The sequence below is a fragment of the Trachinotus anak genome, unplaced genomic scaffold (assembly GCF_046630095.1).
Source record: "Trachinotus anak isolate AG129_WGS33_773 ecotype Australia unplaced genomic scaffold, CSIRO_AGI_Tana_v1 ptg000020l, whole genome shotgun sequence".
Taxonomy (NCBI): Eukaryota; Metazoa; Chordata; class Actinopteri; order Carangiformes; family Carangidae; genus Trachinotus; species Trachinotus anak.
The window spans coordinates 4,059,071-4,083,306 of record NW_027273871.1 but is presented as its reverse complement, the minus strand read 5'-3'; the positions used below and the strand labels follow the sequence as shown (position 1 = coordinate 4,083,306).

The 24,236-nt window shown below is 41.1% G+C and overlaps 1 protein-coding gene across 4 annotated transcripts in view; it reads right to left on the bottom strand.

The window, feature by feature from the left end:
• zbtb16a (zinc finger and BTB domain containing 16a) overlaps nt 1-24,236 on the bottom strand; it is a 167,066-nt gene that overhangs the window by 12,223 nt on the left and 130,607 nt on the right. For all 4 annotated transcript variants that reach the window (XM_071506568.1, XM_071506567.1, XM_071506570.1 and 1 more), the window contains one exon: nt 8,094-8,264. In XM_071506568.1, coding sequence (XP_071362669.1) covers nt 8,094-8,264 — 171 coding nt within the window. The remainder of the gene's footprint in view (nt 1-8,093; nt 8,265-24,236) is intronic.

Below are 24,236 nucleotides of genomic sequence, written 5' to 3'. Positions count from 1 at the left end.
CTTTGATGGTGAAGGAGGGGTGTGTGTGTGTGTGTGTGTGTGTGTGTGTAGAGGGGGTAAAACGGAGACGGGATGGAGCAGGCGATGTGGGTGTATATGGCGGCGTCGGTGGGGGCTGGGTAAAAATCAATAAAAGTGACAGTCTTTATTTGTCTGCATGAAGTTATCAGTGGCTCCCGCTGTAAGACATTGTGCTCTTTCTAGCGTTTCAACCACAGCAGAGATCACAATCCATCACGGAGCTCGGTGGGCTCGCGCAACGCCACAAGAATAATAATTGAGCTCAGATTCACCTGTCTTTAATTAGGGCCTCCGATCAGACCAGCGAGTGGGATGCTAATACACAGAGGAGGCCTGTGGAGGGTTATTTATGCTTAATGTCCTGTTGTTGCGCTAACGTCTGCTGTTGGAAAACATCAAAAATCTTGATTTGTAGGAAGCAGCTCGCACATGAAATACAAGGTTTTCACTCTAAAGAATACACCAGGGTTCCTGCTCTGAATTACATTTACTGTAAAATATGCAGTATTTGCATTAGTGGTGGTCATTTTTCTTTCATTTCAGAATGCTGTGGAAATCTCCTGCACAACCTTGAAACCATACATTTAAAAAAACCCCAGTATGGATATGGTCTCTCTCTGCAGATGATCTGAAGCCTTGATTTGGTTTCTACTTCGCTCCATTTTGATGCACGTCATCACTCACTAGCCACATTTTGCTTTAAGTAAGAGGCCTTTCAGTGATCAAATTATATCAGCTTCAGTTTTAAAATGATCTATCTATCTATCTATCTATCTATCTATCTATCTATCTATCTATCTATCTATCTATCTCTACAGTAAATAGACAACAGGTGATATGCAGATTTTCTATTTCTTTCTGTACTTCCACACAGTAAAAACAGAGTGTAAATATAATTTGATGCCCAGTATCAGCTGAGGCAGAAAAAGAACAGACTGGTCTAAAATGCCAAGTGGCTGCCGTCCAGCTCCAGGAGCCTGTATGTGCCTGGGATGCATATCATGCATGTTTATCTGCTCTTGCCACTCGGGGACGCCAAAGTGCAAAGATGCACAGCAGAGCTTTAAATAAATCAGACGCGATGCTATAATCACAATGTGAGGATGTAAAGGGCCAGACAGGGCTTCTTTTTGTCAGGATATTCTCACAGGGGGGGCTGGAGAATAATGGGGACATTTCCTCTGTCCATCCCAAATCTGCCACTATTACTTCCTCTTTCCCTCTGCCCTCCCTTTTTTCTCCTCCTTCCCTTCCTTTCTTTTCCTATCTTCCCTTTCTTTCTCTGGTGTGACCACATGGCAGGGAGGCCACAGATGAGGACCCAGCACAGTGAGGTGGAACCACAGCATGTTTGGTGAGTGGACCCATGGGTGCCCCCAAGCATCACCACCTGCGTCTCCTGACTGCCCCCCCCCCCCAGCCACACCAAACCATCCCTACATTTACATACCTCCCCCTCCCCCTCCTTATCACCTCCTTTGACACCCCAAAGGCCTGCTGAGGGTGCCTGTGCCCGTGGGCACCTGGGGCGTGTTCATTATATACGGTAAGAGGTTGTAAATCACCGAGCTCCATCACTGCCAGGACCAGAACTGGCTCATTCCCTCCCTCTCTTTCTCTCTCTCTCTCTCTCTCTTTCTGGCTGTAGCACTATCAAATACAGCTGCGAACACAAAACACCCCGCCACAGCAGACAGCAAATTGGCTCCAAGTTAAAAAAAAAAAAAAAAAACACACACAGACACTTACACACAGACAGTGCACAACAACGGAATATTAATGAAGGCCTGGTCTGTAAAGATGGAGTGTGTGTCTGTGTGTGTGGCGTTAAGGAAGGGGAATAGCACAGCTGCCACGACTGCCACTGCGCTATAAGCCCAAATTGTATATTTGTGCATGTGCGCTTGAAGCCATACTGTACTGAACATACGTGAAATAGAAACATAGAAAACAAAGCGGCAACACAGAGGTGTAATAACCTGGCATGTTAAGAGAAGGTGATGAAACTGGTGGATGGGGGGAAATAAGAGGAGAGACTGAGTGAGGGAGAGATGGCGAGATTAAGATGCTGAAATAAACACCATTAAATGTGTTTTTTTCCCCCCCTCGTCCTAAATGGTGATCCAGTGTCAGAGCCGCAGTAGCCAGGCTGCTTTCAAAAGATAAGCCAGCCGACAGGTAAAATGAAGCACACATAATGAATGTCCATAAAAGTGCTTTTTGCTGCTCTCTGTTGTCAGTCGATACAAAAGAACGGTGATTCAACCAATAACCAAGCTATATCTTGAAAGCTTTCTGTGGCAGAGGAGATGCCACACTATGTTCATTATAATTAGGGTTGAATACCTGGAATTGAGATCTTGGTATTTACGGGAAATTCTTGCCAAAATTGATTCTTGTTTTTCAGGAAAAATACATGTGGGACTTTGCTGATTTATTTATTTATTTTTGCGTGCATTTTTATGCTGAGGACCACTGTATGCAGTGCACTCATTAACAATTAAACACAACTTAACTAAAGTCGGACCTTGAAAGGCCATTGTTACGGTAATATAACTGAAAAAACTGTGTTTTTTTTCATGCTTTTCATGCTATGTTGGCTGCATGAGGTCCAGCTGGGTGTCAAGAGTTTTTGTTATATAGCTGTGAGTGAAGTGGAGTGCAAAATCTGACAACAATAACTTGGCAAATGACTCAACAGGTGGCTGAACCAGACATGCAGGCCTCTATCAACAAATCAGACAATAGAGTGGCATTCAACAGGTGGAGCACTGGATGCATAATACAGCAGTAATGTTACAACTGAACGTCCAAGAATGATACTGCTATGCCCCAGACCAACATGCCAAAATGGCTGCATGTGAAGGATTTGCCTCACTGCACAGTAATAACCTCAGGTCAGCCTTATAAAGATGGTGGCTGTGCACTCCCATAAAAAACACTCAGACATGCTCTATTAAAACTGGTAAGTAGGAGGATTTTTTCACACAATACATCTAATGGAATGAAATGCTGTTTATTCTGATGTCTTGAATTTGAAGATTCATTTTCTATAATATTGTGTCTAATTTAAAAGAAAAACATTCAGAGCTAAAGCTCCACATAAAGATTAGATTATATGAAAGCATGGATGTGATGAATGATTATATAGTGGATTATATCATAAGTAAATGTCAGTACATATATCATATTGAGATGCTTTATTTGGAAATGTATGTTCTTCATAAAATGTAGTTTGATTTTGCATGGTGTCTCGTTATACACTGCAACTTTGAAACTAAAATGGGTAAAACTACTGGTTCCCATTAGATCTTTGTCTTGGCCTCGGTATTAAACGATAACAGAAATATATGTTTTAGAGAAACTTACATAGCTGAAAAATAACAAAAAGTTTCATATAATGAGTTATAGCTGTTTTTTTGTTTACTCATTAACATCTCTCTAAACTCCTCTTACTGTCCAGCCGTCACTCATAATCTAGATGAGAGAAGCTGTTAATTGAGGAAAATGTCAATAAGCTCATCTGAGTCCTCTTTAATTATCACACTTCGCTCAAAGCAATAAACCTTGTGAGCAGCAGCTAGTGTGTGTTTCACATCTCAGACTACATTTAAGAGCGCTAACCTCCTGAGTGGTGGAGCTTGTTGGTGCTATGTGTAGGTTAAGGGGAAGATTAGACACTATACAGGACTGAAAAAGGTACCGCCTCCTTCCTGGCGTGTTCATTTCAAAAATATAATAAGACACTGTAACTGAGCACCGTTCAAATATAAGACAGGCATGGACACTGTTCTGTTTAGTAAAGATGCAAATACAAAATTTTAACCTGACGCACCATCTGGGAAAAGGGCAGCTGATTTTAAAAAAACTTGGCAGGTGATTGGATGAGCCATCTGTCTATCACCATCTATTGTAAGATAACTTCAACCAATCAGATTCTGCAGATTCTGCGGAGCCAGTTGAATTGCCACGAGGTTATTCTGGAGAAGAGTGAAAACATCATTTCCATCGAGAGAAAACCTTTAGTGTTGTTCTTTACTCTTCTTTCAATGAGGAAATACTCTCCACTTCTGATACAACTGATGCTACAGCACCATCTACACTAACCTCTTTATCAGCTGTAATTGTCGTTAATGAGCAGTCGCTTCTCGCTGTCATCACACCTTAGACACGCCCGTAACTGGCAATACTCCCTCCCTCATAGGACACTGATTGGTCTGAATCACTGTGGTTCAGCTGCAGCTTGGAGTCAGGCAAGATGGATTCTCACTTGCGAGAAATCAAGCTGCCTCACAAGGTTAAAAGTTGATACCAATGAAAATGAGTGAACCTTAGTTAGTGCGTTATTAACACTATGGTTTACATGTATTTTGAATTTTTTGCTTGCGTATCTTTATTATGGAAAGCACTATTATTATTTTGGTTGAAAAATCTCTCTTTGACTTTATTGTGTCCTCCCCACTTCTGAAAACCAACCCACAACCTTATTATGTTTATATTTGCATTTCAGATACATATTGGAAAACCTAAAAAAAAACAAACAAAACAAGGAGACAAATTGATGAGTTAAGGTGAATGTGACAGGTAACAAATGCCTGCATTAGATGGACTTTGATGGATGACGGCAATGCAAACACCTCTGTATCAACAGACAAGGCAACATATAGGTAGCCTTGTAAGGCTGATTCTCTAAGGTGGATATACTGTCTGGCTCTGTCTGTTTTTATACACTATTTTTGCCTTGTTACCCTGCAAAGTGTGAATGAGATTATTAACATCAAAGTGTAAATGTAGAGGAACGCCATGCCTGCACGTCTTTTTTTTTTTGGAGGGTAAATTAGGACCTATTTCTGGAGCAGATGATGGCTGTGTGAGTTGCTGACTTTATAATCCCCTGACAAAAGGCTCCACATCATATTTAAACGATTGCTTCACGGCTGGCTCATTGTGGTTTAACACACGCCCACAGCGGGATGAGGTTCAAAGTGGCACAAGGCTGCAAAGTCTCATCTGCAGCTCCAGAGACAGGCTGAGGTGACATTTGCGTTGCTCGGGTGGGCAGGTGGATCAGAGACACTGCCTGTGTCCTCTCCAATGTCTGGTAGACAGAGCAGATGCGTGCATCGCTACTGTACAGGCAGCTCAAGCAGCCCCCCCCTCCTCCCAAAACCCCCTACACCCCAAACCCCAGCCCCTACCACCATCACACACTAATGGTGTATTCGCCTGACTTGTAAATAGGGCCGACTGCTCTCATCTCACTGCCTTTCGTTTCAAATATTTATCCGTGAGCCGGTGAGCTAAATCGGCTCTGACAGTGAGACTGTTATTTAAGGTCGCAGACAGGCAGCTGGGAGAGAGAGAAGTGGGGTGAGGGGGGGTGGGTGAAAAAAAAAGCCTCCATCCCTCGCCAGCGAAATGGGATTCATTTCCATGTGTTCATATTCTGTCATGGTCGCGTTTTTTTTTTTTTTTTTCACTCTGAAAAAAACGCATCCGTCAGGCTACCTCTGCTCCCTTGCAACAATGTATTAGTATCCTGGCCTCGCCTCAGTGGAGAGCCAGCACCGAGAGAATTACTAGTGGACGGAGGGAAAAAAAACAACAACAAAATAGTCACTGCAAATAAGCTTCATCTGACTGCGGCAGAATTCATTCATTTTGTTGACCTGAATTAATGCTGTTTATTCAGCTGAGCTAAAGTAGCAGTGTAACAATGTAGGGATAACATTTCCTGAAATAAAACATCATTTTTCACTTTGTATTTCACTGTAAGCTGTATTTGACCATGACGCGCCTCGTCATGACCCAGAGTGTCAGGTTTTTGCTACTAGGGTTGTGCACAGCTCACTTTTTTCATGGTCAGCTATTCAATCACAATCATACATCCTCATCTGAGAAAAACAATTTGTGTTTGAAAGCACAAAGTGTCAGGATGCATATTTGTGAAAAAATGTCAAGTCATTGAGCTCAATATTTGTTTAAAAAACAAACTTAAATATAAAAAGATAAAAATAAATAAATAAATAAATACTTTCACATGTGAAATGACCAAAAGATTTGCTCTGTATATGTACAGTTGTGTTCCATGTGTGTTTTACATGTGATGAATACATGATTTCATGTGGGGTCATTTCTGGGGCACTTTTTGGTATGATTGGATTTATATTCCCCATATACCTTAATAAAGCAAAAATACATAATTTTACCAAATCCTGTTGCCACACAATGAACCTGTTATTAGGCAATATTAGAATACAGGGCACTCAGAAAGTCTTCAGACCCCTTTAATTTTTTCACTCTCTTGTTATGTTTCAGCCTTAAGCTAAACTTAAAAAAAGGTTTTTAACCTCATGAGTCAATACCCCATAATGACAAAGTGAAACATTTTTGCAAATCTATTAAAAAGTAAAAACTGAAATATGATATTGACAAAAGTATTTGGACACTTGAAATTAGTTAAGGAGCCTCCCATTTCTCTTGATCATCTTTGAGATGTTTCTACACATTGACTGGAGTCCACCAGTGGTCAGTTCAACTGATTGGACCTGATTTGGACATTAGACCTGAGCCTTGAGGCTGTGGAAACTGCCTGCAGAGCTCAGAGACAGGACTGTGTTGAGGCACAGATCTGAGGAAGTTTACAAAAACATTTCTGCTGCATTGAAGGTTCCCAAACGCACAGTGACCTCTATTATTCTTAACTGGAAGAAGTTTGGAACAACCAGGAGTCTACCTTGGGCTGGCCACTTGACTTAAACTGAGAAATCCGGGGGTGACCAAGGACCCAAGGGTCACTCTGGCTGAGCTCCAGAGATCCTGCGTGGAGATGGGAGAAACTTCCAGAGGGAGGACCATCACTGCAGCACTCCACCAATCTGTGCTTTATGGCAGAGTGACCAGGTGATGCCTCTTCGCCCAGAGAGTTTGCAAACAAAGCACCTAACAGACTTTTAGACTGTAAGAAACAAGATTCTCTGGTCTGATGAAACCAAGACTGAACTCAATTTGAAGCATCATGTCTGGAGGAAAACCAGACATGAAGCTTTCCCTCTGGAAGTTTCTCCTATCTCCACAGACGATCTCTGGAGCTCAGCCACAACTCAGAAACTAATGATCCACTAATGCCCCGAATCTTTTCAAATTGGTTCAATAATCAAAATATCTAAAATAAAACACAACATTTTTGTGTCAAGTCGTCAATGCCGATACAAATATTTTCTGTGCTGTCTGCTCTGCTCTATTACCAGTTTGGTAGAAACAGAATTTATTAGAGTTTGCTCTTTAGTAAATAAAGGGCCAGACATGAATGGTGATGCAAGTTCACTGCAAATGCTTATTTAAGCATGACCAACACAGCTGAGTAATTTCCTGACCAGAGATGGGGCTGCAGCAGTGCACTGGTGCACCTGAGGCACTGATGTAAAACAGTTGGGATCAGGGGGGGTGGGGGTGGGGGGGTGTTGTTAATCATTAGCAGGCATTTTTATAATTTGTTGCACTGGTTGTCATTCTTATGCAGGCCATATTTTAGGTAATAACTTATCATTTTAGCAGATTTTCATGGTGCCTATGATCTAAGCTGTAGATTGTGACTGCTACTGAAATGTGATAGGAGTGGCTGATTTACGTTTCCATCGCTGGGTGTCTGGACTGGACATTAGGGGTAGAGACAAATCTCATCTTATTGGAAGTGCAAAATAGGAACTGCTGACCCCTTGTGTACAGAAGAGTTATATGTGATGGCTTGGACGTCTGATAATGAGGTCTCCCAGGATCTTTCCTGCAGAGGTATTTTGGGTTAAAATGGGAGCTGACCCGTAGGGCATATCCAGAAACCAGCAGAGGGATTACATATCCCATCTGGTCTGGGAATGCCGAGGGATTCCCCAGAACGGGTTTGAGTATGTGGCTGTGGAGAGGAATATGAGGACTACTCTGCTGCACTTAGTTTGCTACAACAACCGAGACCAAGAGAAGAGGCTGAAAATGAATAAATGGATAATACACATCAGAACTTCAATTTATATCACAGCCTCACAACAATAGTGAGGATGATTGCTTCCACTGACCTGTGTGTGAGCGTAGGTGACGTTTGAGTGCAGTATGGCTGGGGAAAGTCCGGTTGCATTCACTGCAAATGTAGCTGCGAACGCCGGCGTGGACTTCCATGTGCTGCTGCAATGCTGTCTGGGTCTGGAAACGCTTCCCACAGAGCAGGCAAAAGATGGCCATGTCCGAACCTGCAGTGGAAAAGGCGCAACAGGGGGGTTAGAGGTGAGAGCTGGGAAGCCTGATTCAATCTGATTTACCAACTGCCACTGATTTATTATACACATAGTCATATTTTCATATTTCTTGGCCTGTCACACTTCTATTTAGTGATGTCAACGTGTTTCCAGATCTTAGCAATTAACATGGTGAGTATTTGAATTCCGAAAAATCAGACTTCAGTTGTTATAAAAACTGTTTGTGTGCTTGTGTTTGAGTAATATTACAGTGAAAAAGCTCTGTCCTTGTGGCAGGGGTGTTACCTTCCCCGACAGCGACAGCCAATGACAGCTTTGCCTCAACAAATCACACTAAAGGTTGTGCATGCAAACAGTGATTAAGATACAGGATACACAACAACCCAGGTGTGATGCCGTGGGCTCAGAAACATTACAGCTTACTAATCATGGATTCATAGGCTTACATGAAGCATACTGTATTTGTAGGATGAAAGGTGCACATAATACTTGTGTTTCAGGGTGGGTGAGTAGAAAGATAAAGATCTCCTATGCAATACTTCAATCAAATCTTGACTCCAGCGAGCAGTGTGCATTTTTCTCCAGCAGAGATAAAGAGCACACAATTGCAAGCACACAAACACATAAAATCACAAACACATGAACACTCACACACTCACACACACACACACACACAGTTGCACACTGTCTTGAACACACTCCCTTCACACTTTTTCAATTACCAGGCTGGGGAAAACTCTGGGGAAGGACTGAGTGTTTGGAGCTCAGTTTCTATTTCATCAGTCAATAACACATCTTTGGGGCAAAGCTGACACTAATTTAAAAATCTATGAAGAGCAGTCCGCCTCATGTTCATAACAACTGCAGGAGGAGGAGGGCCCATGACAGCCTCCACGCCAGATCAATCACTGTCTCGGCTGCACTGTGCGCTAAAGAACTGGGATGGAGGGAGGATGCACCGCTGGAGGATGATGATAGGAGGGAGAAAAGTTTCTGGAAAGCAGGTAAAGACTGGAGATTCAGAATATATAGATGAGGAAGGGGAAGTGGATACCAAAGGAGAGAAAAAAAAATCGGATTTTGGTACAGATAGGGGAGGGTAATAAATATCGACAAACCATCCACCCCTTCTGACTTTAGCTCTGCCTCCATGTTTCATTTTCCGTTCTCCAGGAAAGAAAGCACATCAAGACTTTTCACGAGCTCCTTGTTGAACACTTAAATCTTGGTTTACTAATCTGTCATCTCTACAGGTGAGGCAAGTCACATTCATGGTCACCAGAGGATAACTCCTGATGTGTTAGTAATACCTTCAATGTTTTTTAGCCCCACCATCAGGCAGGAGAGATTTTTACATGAGAAATATTAAAATCTATTGGACAGATAGCTATAAAATTTGATGAGCACATTCATGCTGCCTTGAGGATAAACCTCTCTGATTTTAACACCACTGTGTTTCCTCCAGCTTTAGCCCCACTACATGCAAGAGTTGCAAAATCTTGCTTGCATGGTTTTAGTGTAAGGTCTGATCCATTTCAAGTTTCTCTACAATTTTAATTTTAAGTCCGTTAAATTTGACGGTACAAGGTTCAACTCAATATTTTCCCTTCTGTTATGGTGCTAAGAAGTGGTTTTGATTCAACTTTTTTCCTCACTTTCTCTCACTCTGTTGACTGTTTTCTACCCTCAGTGTGAAACGCCCTTTACCTTCCAGCCATGGTAGATATCGTTCCTCGTCTGTCTTTTCAAAAACTGTGAAGATTAATTGGAATCACTTCTTGTGCACCACTGGACTTTCCTGCAGGCACAATTTGTCTATAACAGCAAACATAAAATCTATCAGTGACTGCTTGTGTTTAATTGTGTTGTTTCAGTTGGTATTTGTAAACTGAAATAAAGGACATTTATGTGAAAATGTTGCCATTGCTTCAGTAATTAGTTCATAATGTACTGTGACATACTTGCTGAGGATCTGGGAGCAGTAAGGTTGGAAGTTTGCATAAATGCAACTAAAACATGGATGTAACTAGTGCTAAGCAACGTCTCTCCTGTTTTTTATTGTCCCTGCCCGTCTCTTCTTCTGCTCTCTCCTTTTATCAATGAAGAGGCTATTGACTGGGGTCGACTGCTCCTAGAATCCCCCTAGGACTCCAGGTACTTACAACTAGCTTTGATTGACAAGCTTGTCTCCAATTCACTCCTGTTCTCTCTTGACCTCACTCCCTCTTTCTTAGTTTACCGTATATCTTAGGGTCTGGCTCTGTCAGTGGGCTAGCATAAGGAGAGGACTTCTTCCTCCAGGCCACTTCAGACCAAATCACTCATGGCCACATTTAAGACTTAAAGTAACAAGTGCTGTTTTTGTTTGGAAGATGAAAATGGCCTAAATGGTTTTAGAGGCAGAATAAGTGACAGAGTCAGAAGAGGATTGAGAGAGAGAGAGACTTTGACCAAAGATGGAGAGTTAAGAGGAAAAAAAAGGTTGTGGAATGTAGAAGGTTAGACGACCTCTGACCTTAGGCCTTGGCAAAGGTGTGGACATGGTGGAAATACGAAACCCAGATACAGACACACAGACACACAGACAGACACACACACACACACACACACACACACACACACACACACACACACACACACACACACACACACAGAAAAACAAAGCTGGTGAACAAAAAGCAGACACACCGCATAACAAAAGACTTATACTTTGAAGTCAGGGCAGTTACAGTTGCAAGTCACATTGAGTTGAATGTCGTACAATGCATGTCAGCAACTATGTATCAACTTTAAGAGAAGTCTGACCTGTCACTGGCTTTATAGGTGCGTTTTCAAAGCAACACGAGACAACTAAGAGAGTCACACAGAGAGCAAACAGTCAGTGTGACAAACACAGACAGAATTACACTGGTAAAGAACAAAGGTAGGAAGAAGAAACTAACCACCAGGAACTGATGGACATTAAAACATGCTGCTTTCTAAATACCACAAAATGACCACATCTAGGATCTTACATTACTTGTCGAGCTTTGAAGACATGTTATTTATGAAAGAACTACCATTCAGAAAGCCTTTGTATTCAGTGGTGTAGTGTAGAAGTAAATTCTTAATCTATCCCCCACTGCTTTTATTCAGACATATAGAAATATATGAGGACAGGAGACCTCAAAGATGGACAATAGCCATATGGCATGAAAGGTCTTTCAGCTCATCTGCTCTACCCCTGCACTTCATTAACAGCAAGGAGAAATTCCACTACCTCTATAGCATCTCTAATCAGCAGATGAAAACATCAACATGAACAGTACATACATGGATTTCCTTCTCATTCATCCTTCAAAGAACTGGATGCTCTCTGTCTTTAAGAGGGGTCTGATATTGACTACTTTCAATGCCAACCATGGAGCACTTGAATAAGGACTTGAATAAGAAACAATAATTCATAGAAACACAGGTAATGAACTATGTTGTGTGGTGGTATAGTAGCACTTGAAGAAAATAAACGGCCAAGTTGAAAAGGCTTAACACAAACACAACTGCAAGAACAAGACTTGTGAGAGACAAGAGATGTATGTGTGAACGCATTGTGAATTTGGATGTTTTGGCATCTACATCTGCCAAAGGAGGTGGTGGGTGGAAAATGCAAATCCAGGCTTTGAAACATTTATTCAATAACCTGTAGGTGCCATCCTAGATGTTCCATCCATGCTTGCAACAGTCTGTGTGGGAAAACTGCTGGCTACTTGCTATCACGGGCCCTTTCTTGTCTGCAAACCACAGTTTGGAGTAAAGTGTAGTGCAAAACCCTGATTAGTGTTGGACCAAATTAAGTGGTACAAACTATACAGTCAGTACCGGGAATAATGTGTGTTGCAGGAAAGTGAGTAAAGGTGTTGTCGGCTGCTGATAGATGAAGAGAGCAGCAGAGAGATAAAAAAGGAAGGAAAGGTGGGAGAAAAGTAGTTGACCCAGGAGGTCCATTACAGTGTAAAATTGAGTCAGCCCAAAGTGACACCTGAAAGGAGGAGCTGGAGGAGCTGGAAGTGGTGGGGGGTTCTTAGTCTCATTCCTGTTTGGCTGTTTTGGAATAATTTACCTCCTCCAACCAGGCGCTCTCTCCCTCTGCCGCCATCTATTTATAAAGGCCTGGGTAGTTTGTGGCTGTTTGTGTGTGTGTGATCGCGGCAGTGCCGGCAGTATCTTAATGGGCCTGGACTGGCAGGGCTGCTGTTATTTAAGTGGGGGACGGACAGAGGCTGGTAATGGAGAGGAATACTCCCTGATGCGAGGTGACAGTGGTCGGATGGGCACAGAGTAGAGAAATGGCCAAAGGGTACAGGCTGGCTATTGAGGTAGGCACTTTCTCTGATGCTGGTGTGCAGCAGGGTATCCAGCCACCCACCCAGACACCAGCTATAAAATAATGTCTGGGAAAGTCTTAAAAGATCACAATGAATGGCCTCAAACTTACAATCCTCAAGATTTTCATTATCTCATGTCCCATTTTTATGGCATTTAGTGATTTTGGTCCACTGACTAAACTGAAGACTTCAGAACAACCCTCAGACACCTAAAGCCGTCACAAACTATATATGCCTGTTTACCTGTACATGTGAAAACCATCATTTCCTGCTCTCACTGTCTACAGACAAACACTAAATGTTTTGTGCATGCAGCAGTATCTCAGAGGCTTCACAGGAAGCTGTAATGTTTGACTGTAATTTTTCATTACAGCCCTTAAAATGCTTCTTTAAACCCTTCCTGAATGCCTGTGTGTCTTGGACTGCATTTGAGACAGTTAAATACGTCCCGACTGTGGCCTGCAATGCAGCATGCTGAACAGAGGACCTGCCAGAGTTAATGAGGCAGAGAGCAGCGGGACCTCAGCACAAGGTGTTCAATCACAGGCCATTACCACAGCCCTCAACCTCTGTTACTGCTCGCTCATGTCAATAGCAATCTATAGTTGATCTGTAGAGGGAAGGATAGTGACCAAATGTAGGTGTCTGTATCACATAAACACCTACATTACCTGTAGCTGTCCCAGTTTGATCTCATTTTGAAGCCTAATAACAGTAACTTGATTCTACAATTATGAAAATGTGTTCTGAGTTTTTTTCATCTCTAATTAATTTCATCTCAATTATGATCATGAGCTGGAGTGTTCATACCTGACCTGGAAAGAGTTTCAGCAACACAGCCCTATTTAACCCTTTAATGGTCCATATTGTTTGTTAGAAGACATCTTGAGTTGTGATATCCTGTAGAAAAATTAGCTGTACTTCACTCAAACTGAGACATCTTCAGCACTTTGCTGAAATGAGTCAGGCCCAAAGACATCCCCAGGGTGCACTGATGTTTTTTCAGGTGGCACCTTTCCTTTAGTTAGCGGCAGAGGCCTGTTTATTTAGTTTTAGTAATCAGCAGATTAATGGCCACCTCTAGATCAGTAAGCTGTTCATGTACATAAATGGCAGTTCTTTCCAAAACAGGCTGCCCCATCTTCCTTTTCTGCTTTACACCAGTAAACACAGGCTTCAACACTCAGTCACAGCAACATCCACCCTGTCGAGTTCTCAGCTCTGCTAGCTGCTGCCATCGAACTGACAGTCGCCACAAACACCAGTCACAACAATCCTTCCCACGTCGGCAGAGTGAGGTGAGAGAATTGGAAGCCGAGGTGACGTTCCTGCTGCTCTTTAGCTTCGTCTAGACTTAAAGTGTTTGTTGTTACTCTCATCTGCAATCAGGCTTCATCACACATTAGTTCACAGCTGCACTGAAAAGGTCGCTGAGCACCTTCTTACCTGCGCCTCCACGGGGTGTCACCGGAGAAATGTATCTTGTCATGAGCAAACAGATAAATGCCTTTTGTAATTTACTCCTGTATAGATTGGAAAAGGTCCCCCAATGAAAAGTTGAGGCACTCAGGACTTCACACTGCAGTCATCCTTTTTGGCACATCGCTGGCCAGCAGGACCCCCTGTGGGCAACTGTTTCTGTATCACCACGCAAAGCCAACAGTCCAGTCACCACACAGTTTCACCTTAATGCCACCCTCTTACGCACAAACGAACACATGCCTCCCCCTCCACACATGCTAATGTTTCTATTGGGGTCTTGTGAGACTTCCTAGATACAAAATTGGTTGACTTCCAGCATGACACACTACACAAGATAAAACAAAATTCATTTTGCATTGTGTCTTTATAGGATAAGACTAATAATATCTTCTGCTCACATGGGAACTGATTTTCCTGATCAATTGTCGGATAGTAAAGTGACTGAGTTCTACTTGTTTCACTGCAAAAAAACTGCCGCAAAATCCACAGCCCTGTTGATTTCATCATTATAATATGATCAGCACATTTAAAGATGTTCCAGCTCTTAGCCTCACTGCACTGCGAGCCATAGAAACATACTGTTAGACATATGTTCCTCAGTGCGATTGCGGTCGCTGCAGCAGATGATCTAAGGAACCAATTTGTTTTTTAACAGTGCAAAAGAAAAATGGCTAGCCTTTAAACTGTTCGGGGCATCAAGATGCACATGTAAAACACTTACAGAGCTCCGATCTAATTGTACATTCGGACTGACTGTGCAGTAAATGTACCGTGTTGTGCTAACAGAGGCGTGAGGACTGCCAACACAGATGCAGAAATGAGGAAATAAGCATACTGTTTAAGTAGTTTACATAACATGCATTGCATCCAAATTACATCACACCACACAACCTGGGAAAATCACCTCCTGTTTATCAAACTGCAGCTAATGCTTAATTCTAGGCAAGCAATCAATCTTAGTTTAAGTTAGAGATCAAGTTAGGATTACTTTAATGTTTGTTTTCAGGCCCTGAAGTCTGTTCAACATCTCGAAATTTCCGTGGCAACAGCTGTCTTGTGAACTTTAGGATTTCAGTGTTTAACCTGTTACTACTTAAAAGATTTCTCATTTACCCAACCTTTCAGTATCAGGATACCACCACACCATTTCCTCACTTTCTGGAGCACAGAGCTCATATTTGCATTGGAAGACATGGTCCTTGATTCATGATTCAGGTAACAGATTTTCAGAAGGATCCATCACCTGTAGGCTAGTGCCATATTCAGAGCATTCTGTTATCCAACTGTGCACAGCACTCATTAACATCCTCTTTTCTCAGCTCACATTCCCAGTCTGGTTCCTCTAACTTGCTTCTAAACACAGACACATAACAGCGTCAACACGAACACAGGGGCCAGGCCTCTAATGTGTATGTTTGTGTATGCAGGTACTGTGAGAGAAAGAGAATAAGAGGTAATGTGCAACTGCTAATTCATTTAAAAACACCTCCACAGAACTATTTATTGATCAAACTGGAGGAGGGAGGAATGAGGCTTCAGAAACAGACAGAGAGAGAACTGAGCTGCCTGTAGTGGAAAAACAGCCCTGCACAGCTTTAATGTTATACACATCCCTGGTTATGAGCATGTTTTCGCCCTTGCATGAAAATTCAACCTTATTTTAATGATTGACGGACACTGCTGTCCCACAACGCAACACACTATGGAAAAACTAAGCTGATTACCAGCACACACATTACATCAGTGGCTCCTAACATGGGGATCAAGAACCCTGCCAATGGCTTGCAAGATAAATTAGAAAATTGAGTGGTGATTAATAAAATAGAAAAGCAGTTAAAAACACCTTTTTTTGCAACACAAAGCTGTATCTATTTTATTTCAGACATTCCTCTAATCTTTGCTTTATTTCTTGTAAATATCTTAATTATGTTTACCATATATTTAATGGACTGAAGAGTCAAGTATTGAAAACATATTCAGATGAACAATATGAGATGCAAATCACTCAGTGGTTAAACTAGTCAACCTGCACTGAATGCAAAGTGGCCATAAGTAGACATAATTTTGTTTAAGGGTAATGAGCCAAAAAAAGGTTGGAAATTACTGCCTCTCCTCCTGGTATTGAAATCAGCAGAAGTAGATTTTTTAGTATTATTAAATAATATGGAACTGGGACAGACTGTAAAGTATTTGTGTTAGTGCAATTAAACACAACAAAATGAATCACTGAATGTTTTATACATGAAAATACCCAAACAAAATCATATCAGCACATGGATACAATTGATCCAGAGCTTTCCTGACTGAGGAATCAGCTCAAAGCCCCAGCAGCCACTCACATTATTCATGTGAGGAAATAAAAAAACAACAACAAAGAAATCAAAGAAAAGGCAAATGTCTATTATACGACACTGCAACAGCACACAGTCAACAACCCCTGCCCTGCTGTGGTTTGTTTTGTTTCGTCCCTGCTTCCCAGTTCCATCGGGCAGTGATAATTCACGTCGGCCCCGCAGCAGCGCTGACATTGTAAGATGAACTGCTCCCAGCTAGATTAATGCCACCAGATGCCAGGCGAGATGCCATATTAATTACCCAGAGATAATGTCAGCACAACCATATGGCAGCTCAACTGGCCATTTAGTTGACAGGGAGAGGTCTTTATAGCTGTGCAAATTTCCTCATCTGCACACCATCGCAGCCTCGCCATATTTTCTCACTACTGTAGCAAGTGGAGCACTTCACTATTATTTGCACATTATTACTCAAGCTGTAGTGTTAGCTCGGGGTGTTATGATGGACAACAATATATTATTAAGGGGGCTTTCTGGTTGAATGTTTTTCAGTATTCACTGCAAATGTGCAAAATTAAGTTTTGATCAAGGCTTGCCAGTGTTAAATGGATGAGGCCGATGATATATTTTTTTGTCATTGGGAACAAATGAAAAGACCAAAACTCGTATTGTCTGTGTAACCAAAGCCTGATCGCTTGTCCCTCTTTGCCATAGAGCTCCACTGTTTTCTAAAAAGTATTATAATTATGGACAGTGTTGTTGTATACTAATTTTGAATCAATCCTGCATATGTATTCATGTACTGCTGCTGTAAATACTGACTAGAAAACCAGATATGTATTAGTCTGTGGATGGAAATAGTCTCCATGAAATGCATTGTTTAAATTTGCTAAAACTACAGTGCCCAGGATTTTCAGGAAATAACAGCATCTTTTTTATAGGATGACTGAAATTGATTTGTGACCCTTTTTTTTTTTTTTTTTTTAAAGATTTCCGTCTTCATTAGACACAAATAAGCTGGAGGCTCAGTGGCACAGACAGAGTGGGGAGGTCACAGAGGACTGAAAGACTAACACAATGTTGGTTTTGATGTTTTAATGAGAGTCTTAACCATAAGGAGAATATTGGGTAATGTCTGTAAGAATACTCCAACTCTGACAGTTTGTATTCCTGTGACATGGGCCTTTAAAGGTTTTCAGGTCTTAAATACACATCCCATCCACCTTCAAGAACCTTAAAGGAAATCTCAAACCCTCCCCCTATGTGACTGCAGTGGATGTAAATTCTGAGATGTCAGTAAAATTTATTTTACCAGCATGTGTTTGTTTTTTTCCTTGCCACCATGTTGACTGTAAAGATCATAAACGATGCAAGCTGGGAATTAACGTCACCATGAGAAACAGTGGCCAAGCCCTTTATCATGATTTACAGTTGAACCGCTGCCCCCCCCCCCTTTCCTGTTGTGGACTTGCGGATCATTTACAAGGACAGACCATGCTTGCCATCCAATCCACCCACCACCACCGCCACCCCCGACATCTCCTCCTCACCCACCACCACCGGAGCACCCACCTACCCCACTCTCCAATCCTCACAAATCCGATTTAATCAGACAACTTGTGCAGTGTGGCTCGGAGTAAGAAAAAGGATAATTAGTAAACAGAGGAGCTACTCGCCAGGCTTCATTGGCATTCGCACCGGGTTACTGTGTCGCATTTAAAATGCAGTCTGATGAAGTCTACAGAATCAAACCATTTGTTACTCCTATTGAGGAGGCTTCGGGCTACTGGCAATTAAATTGGAATTAGCGCTGGGGAATGAGATACGGCAGATTCATACCAAGGAGGGGAGGGAGGGAGGGAAAAGGAAACAGAGAGAGAACGCTCTGTCTGGACCAGGCTCTGCTCTACAGTGGGTCAAAGCTGGAAGTGATTTGGTTTCTTTTACTTCTGTTTATTTCCTGCGTGACTTCAGTTATCAGTTTATAACTAAAGCACTCCACCCAGCCCCTCAGCTCCTCTATGTGTCTTCTAACTGAGGTAATAAACTGATTTATTTACTTTTTAAAAAACTGAAGCTTGGGAAAAGAGCCAAAGCAACGAACCAAAGTAGTGCTTTGTCAGGAAAAAAAAATTGGTGGCTTTGTGTGTCCTTAATATCTGAGGGCTTTAATTTGGTAATGAGTATATATAGGCTACTTAAAAACAAACATATGACTGCACTTAAACTCTTTGAGTCTTTGAGGAAGAGAGAGAAGAGACAAAAGAGATGCCATTTGCTCTGCCACAGCTGACTGGGCACAGTGGAGCTCAGCATGGAGAGAGTGCTGGTCCACTGGCAGAGGGGAGAAAAGAAAGGAAGAAGGGATAGATGGATGGATGGATGGAGGGAGGGAGGGAGGGAGGAGGGAGCAGATAAATGAAGTGGAAATGAGAGGGAACAGCTCCTGTGCTACAGCTGGCCATCCTAACTCTCAGCCAGCCTGGCCATGACAACTGGCTCGCTCTTCCTCTGGCTGTCAGGGGGCCGGGGTTCAACAAGAGGGGCCCGACAAGGGATGTAGAACTGGTAAAGGGCCAGTAGGGGCCACTGAGAAGGACCTGCCATTTTACTAGCATTTACAAAAATAAAAACTGTGATACTGTTGGGTGGGCTAGAATCCAGGGCTCATGTTTAGACCAAAACCCAGTTCAGTTGTTAAAAGACACCTTCAGTCCATGAGCTGATCACTGCGGCTTCTGGAGGATCATGTCAGTGTCATACTCTGGACTTTGAAGATGCAGATTGTGTTGAAATGTTACTCCTCGCACCTAGTGATCGTCATTATTATGGGATGATTGTTGCTTAAAGTCGACTGAAATGATTTTGCGTATCAAAATCAGTTGGCTAGTGCTAGGAAAACAGCTGTACAACGAGCTGTATTGACTCTGTAACTCTTAAATATCTCTTCATAGCGTCATAGTGATGTCTTCAGGGTTATCTCAGCCTGGGTTTGGGGACATCGAATTTATAGCAGAAAGCCTGAGTAACAAACTGAAGATGTGGAGTTCAAAAGATGTGGGTGTTTACAAGGCAGGGAAAGTCTAACAGATAGATGATACTGCTTGTATTATGTGGAATGTAGGATCCAGGGATGCTGAAGGTCAGTCAGGACGAATGCCTCTACTACATTAACTGAAAATACCTGTAGCACTCTTATTTATCACAAATCATTGTATAATGCATCAATCTATTGTTGCAAGATACGTATAGCAAAGTATGTGTAGTTGCAACAACTGTGTATGCTTTTTAATGCCGTACCAACTAATACAATGCATATTCTCTCAGTTATGTGCTGTGTGCACGAATGTTATCAAGACAAATACCTGTATGTTAAATAACATTGGCCGATAGAGCTGGACTGATAGTTTTAAATTAAAATGCTTAATTTACACTGTGACCTCTGTCCAATTGCAAAAAGGCAAGCAAAATGTGCTATTAGAAAGAAAAAAATAGTAAGAGAAATGATCATCATAGTTAAGTGTGCGTCATTGTGTGTGTTTGTGACTACATAAATGCACATATGCACTCAGATGCTTCATTCTCAAGGTTAAATACAAAGATGTTGTTCCAGCGAAGTCCATTACTGCAGGAACCCAATGAAAATAAATGACAGCATTCAAGGTTCGAGTATCCCACGGAGAAATTTGCTCAGCTCGATCATTTGTATACCCTGTTTTCTCCACATATAATGCTCAAGTGTGTGTTTACAGATGAAGCACCCCATCTGAGTGCAGTACTATTTTTCTCTTAAACAGGAAATGGAGGCATTTTCACTCTAAATATATCAGTTAATCTGTCGGCTGATGTAAATCCCTGTCACCAAGATTAATGATCTTGAAAATGAAAAAAAAAAAAATCCTTTCAGATCTTATTCTCTGATTCACTCGGCGCAACAACAAGGGTTTTACAAAAAAAAAAAAAAATACATACAAAGCTAAACTGTGTACATTAACCGAAGAAATTCAGCTTTGATAGGTCAACAGTAATAATACAGGGTTTCTTTAGAGGTGAAGATATATCTGGCAAAAGATGAAAAGAAAGACAAAGCAGGAAGAGGGTCTCAGACCAATTCGAGGAGTGCCAGAAATGTCACCTCACACTGGCTGTGTGTCATGTCTGTACAAGTTAATTACTAGAAGTCTACTTTCTACAGCATGTTGCTAATGTGTTGATTGGGGAACTCTCCTGCATCATTTCCTTCCTCTTTGATCACCACGTCCTCCTGTGCAGCTTCAGAAACAGACTTGTCCACTATCCTGGTTTCCTTGAACACTTGGAAAATGACTGTATTTCTATGCAGTCTCCACAACCCAGACCATTGTGCAATGGAAAAAGAGAGGCTCTTTGCTCTGTACCATGGGTCTGAATCAATCCACACATCTATAATTTAAAAGTAAGAAAAGCACACAGCTGATTTTCTTCAAACATAGTGTTAGACAGACAGTTATCCAAACATGAACATAAAGACAATAACAACCCACATATGCCAAATATAAAAATAAGAAATGAAAAAATTTAAGTCAATTTAAGTTAGAAAAATATATTTCTTGTAATAGTGGTTCAAATGGAAATATAATATCCAGCTGAGCACCTCTTGAGTTTATGGTCATTTAACTGTGCTCCATAAAATAATATTGACAATTCATAATTATTATAACTAATAATTTCTTGTTTAATTATGAAAGTCAAACAAATGAGAAATGGTGTAGGTAAAAGTATGTAGGTTATGCCTCTATATTTGATTAAAATGTCATATCTATCTGCTATTTTATGATTTCAGGTTTTATACTTTAATAAAGTGGAATGTGAGGTTTACTCAAAGATGGATTTGGGATTCAGGTCTACAAGTATAATATTCTTTAGCCATACTGATTTGATTTTATATGACAATATTTGTTAGAAAATCACTCAGAAACTGACTCTAGTGGTGATGAAAATTACTCACGATTTGAAAAAAAAAAAAATCAAATTAAGACATTTAAATTGAAAATGAAAACATGAAATAATATTTTTTTCATTTAGGCACCTTCTGTTTTATGTTTGACATACAAGAGGCCTGCAGTGCAGTGCTATAATAAAAACTTTATAGTTTATGTTTAATCTTACATTAGCTCTTAAAAGGAAAACACTTTTTTCTTTTACCACCATATAAAAGTAAAATAAAAGTCAGCTTTGTGGCTCCATACAGTATATATGTTCAGTATATTTACTGATCATTATTTTATAACAGATTTTTATGACTCTGTCCAGTTATACTGCCTCGATCTGAGACCTAAGCAAACTAAGCAGCTGCTCAGGGCTCACAACATCTAACAGGTAAACTCTATTAAACTTCCTTCGGTCATTAATTGTAATTCAAATATATTCAAATGACTAAAATATGTGTTTAGTGTGGAAGGTCACAGAAATCTCATTTGGGCCAAAAAAGGCTTGTGCCAGCCTTTCCCACTGCTGCATTGCTTTTTTTCATATCCTCTTAAACAAGACTTTTGTATTTTTTTTTTTTTTTTGCTGTGTTGCAGTCACTGGATTGTTGTCTATGAACGTTAATTTATTACTGTCTCCTTTTGTTCAATGTAAACTCACAGCTTCATCTTCATTAAAACTCTATCTAATTTTAAGTAAAGTTAAGTAAGTAAAAAAAAAAAAAAAAAAAAAAAAAAAAAAATGAATGTTTTCCTGCAGGACACTCTGCTTCCTTAAAATAGAAAGGGTTTGTGGGCCAGACAGACTGGGACTGACTTACCCAACTCCACCCAAACCCTGTCAACCTCCCGTCACCCCCCATCTCTACCCCCTGTCTTGCAATGGAATCCCAAATCTCTCCTCGCCTTCCCAGGATTTATTCTTCTCACTGGCCATCTGGACAGTGGGGGCAGACAATGTAAAAGGAAAAAGGGGTTGGGAGGGAGGACGGGGTTGCAAAACCCACATTAGTCACAGGCTCTTAGGTCCTTCGACCCATACACAGATATACACACACAGGCAGGCTGAAGCCAAATGACCCCGGCTCCCCCTCTGCTGACATTGTCTTTCCTGCTGGCTTTTAGCACCTCTCTCGACTGTCCTAACCACAAAACACACACATACTCAGCACCCTCCTTCCAACGCAGACATGCTGGGCAGGATGGGGTGTTTGCTGTGTTTTCTCGCTCGGGAAGAAGGGAAGCGAAGGGAGGGGTGGGACAAAAAGAAACAGGGATGAGGGGTGTTTGGGTTGGGAGAAGGAGGCTATCTGATGTGCGTAACCTTAAAAAGTAGAGCAAATCAATGCTCAGGGGAAAGCATAGCCAAATCGCTACTGAATGATAAAGGTATTAGGTACAATGGGGATGGCATGCTTCTCGGTCAGCTTAATGTAGTTAATGTAGGCCTTTTGTCGGGAGTAGCAGAGGATGAGTACAGGGGTGGAGGTCTGGGAGAAAAGTCACGGAGTACTACAAGCATCCATTGTCAGGGAGGTTCGCATTTAATATACATAGTATTTAGAATGTATACTACAATACTAACGCCTGGAGGGACAGAATGAAAAAGAAAAAACTGCACAATGGGAAAAATAATAACATGACACCTGAGTTCATCTTGATAAGATCAAGACTCAGCGTAAACAGCATTCAGCAGCTTTTGTATGGAATAAAAATAAACAGAAAACCCTATGCTTGTGTCATGTGAACCAAACCATTAGCAGTAAATAAGCAAAGACGACCTCCAATACTACAGCAGTGCTACTGTTCACAGCCTGAATGCAACAGTGCAACTGCACAACAGCCTGCACTCAAGATGAGCAGCGTGGAATCGCAGACAGACTTTGAGTCTGGATAATGAGTGAGACGGTGAAGAGGTAGAAGACTGTAAATAAAAGAGAAATAGAAGCATCGGGAGGTAGAGGTGAGGTTGAAAAATACTGTACAGTAATTCTGGAGTTTCTGTCTGCATTATAGTTTAAGTAAACCGGTGTCAAGGATGTACAGCCCTCGAAGATTTAATTAAAACATGTAGGTAATATTGGTCAAAATTCAACAGAAGAGGACTGAGGACTTAAATTCTGACTAAAAGCGGTGATTTGTGGGAAAAAATTAATAAGTTTGGAAGGAAAAAAAAACAGAATTGTGACAAAAAATATAAGAAAATATTCAGGATTGAGATTCATCTCAAATTGACATTTCCTTATTGTATCTGTAAAAACAAACCTAGAAATCTAACAGTGATTAAAAAGGGGCATTTGAAAGCTTAGTTTCATATTGTAATAGATATTGAATACACGGCATGAAGTGATATACCAATGCATGTACAGAGTGTAAAAATGAGCTGTATTAAACTTGAAACATTGCTGTCTGAAGTCAGCTGTAGCAATAGTTTTCCATATACAGTGTTATGGCTCTAATTTTTACTCCAAGTCTAATTTCTATGTAACTGACTCCTGTAAAAAATGAACAACAAGTCGTCTGTGCAGCAGCTTATTACAAATTGTTACACATAGTTACGTTTTATGACTTTCACACAGGAGACCACTGTTCTTTTTCCACATGAACAGCTAATCATTTAATTTTTTTCCCCTTTATTACTGTAACTATGATAACGACGGTCCTCTAACCTTATAAGGAAGTACTCATTTCAATCCAAACCTCAATATTTCTCTAAACGTAACCAAGAAGTTTTTTGTGCGTAAATCTAACCGAATCCTGAACGTTACATAAGCTTGTGTTTATTATTGTTAATGAACAATATCAGGGTTGTATCAGAGGGTACTGGAAAATGGAAGTTTTGTAGTAATTTTGGCTTGTCAA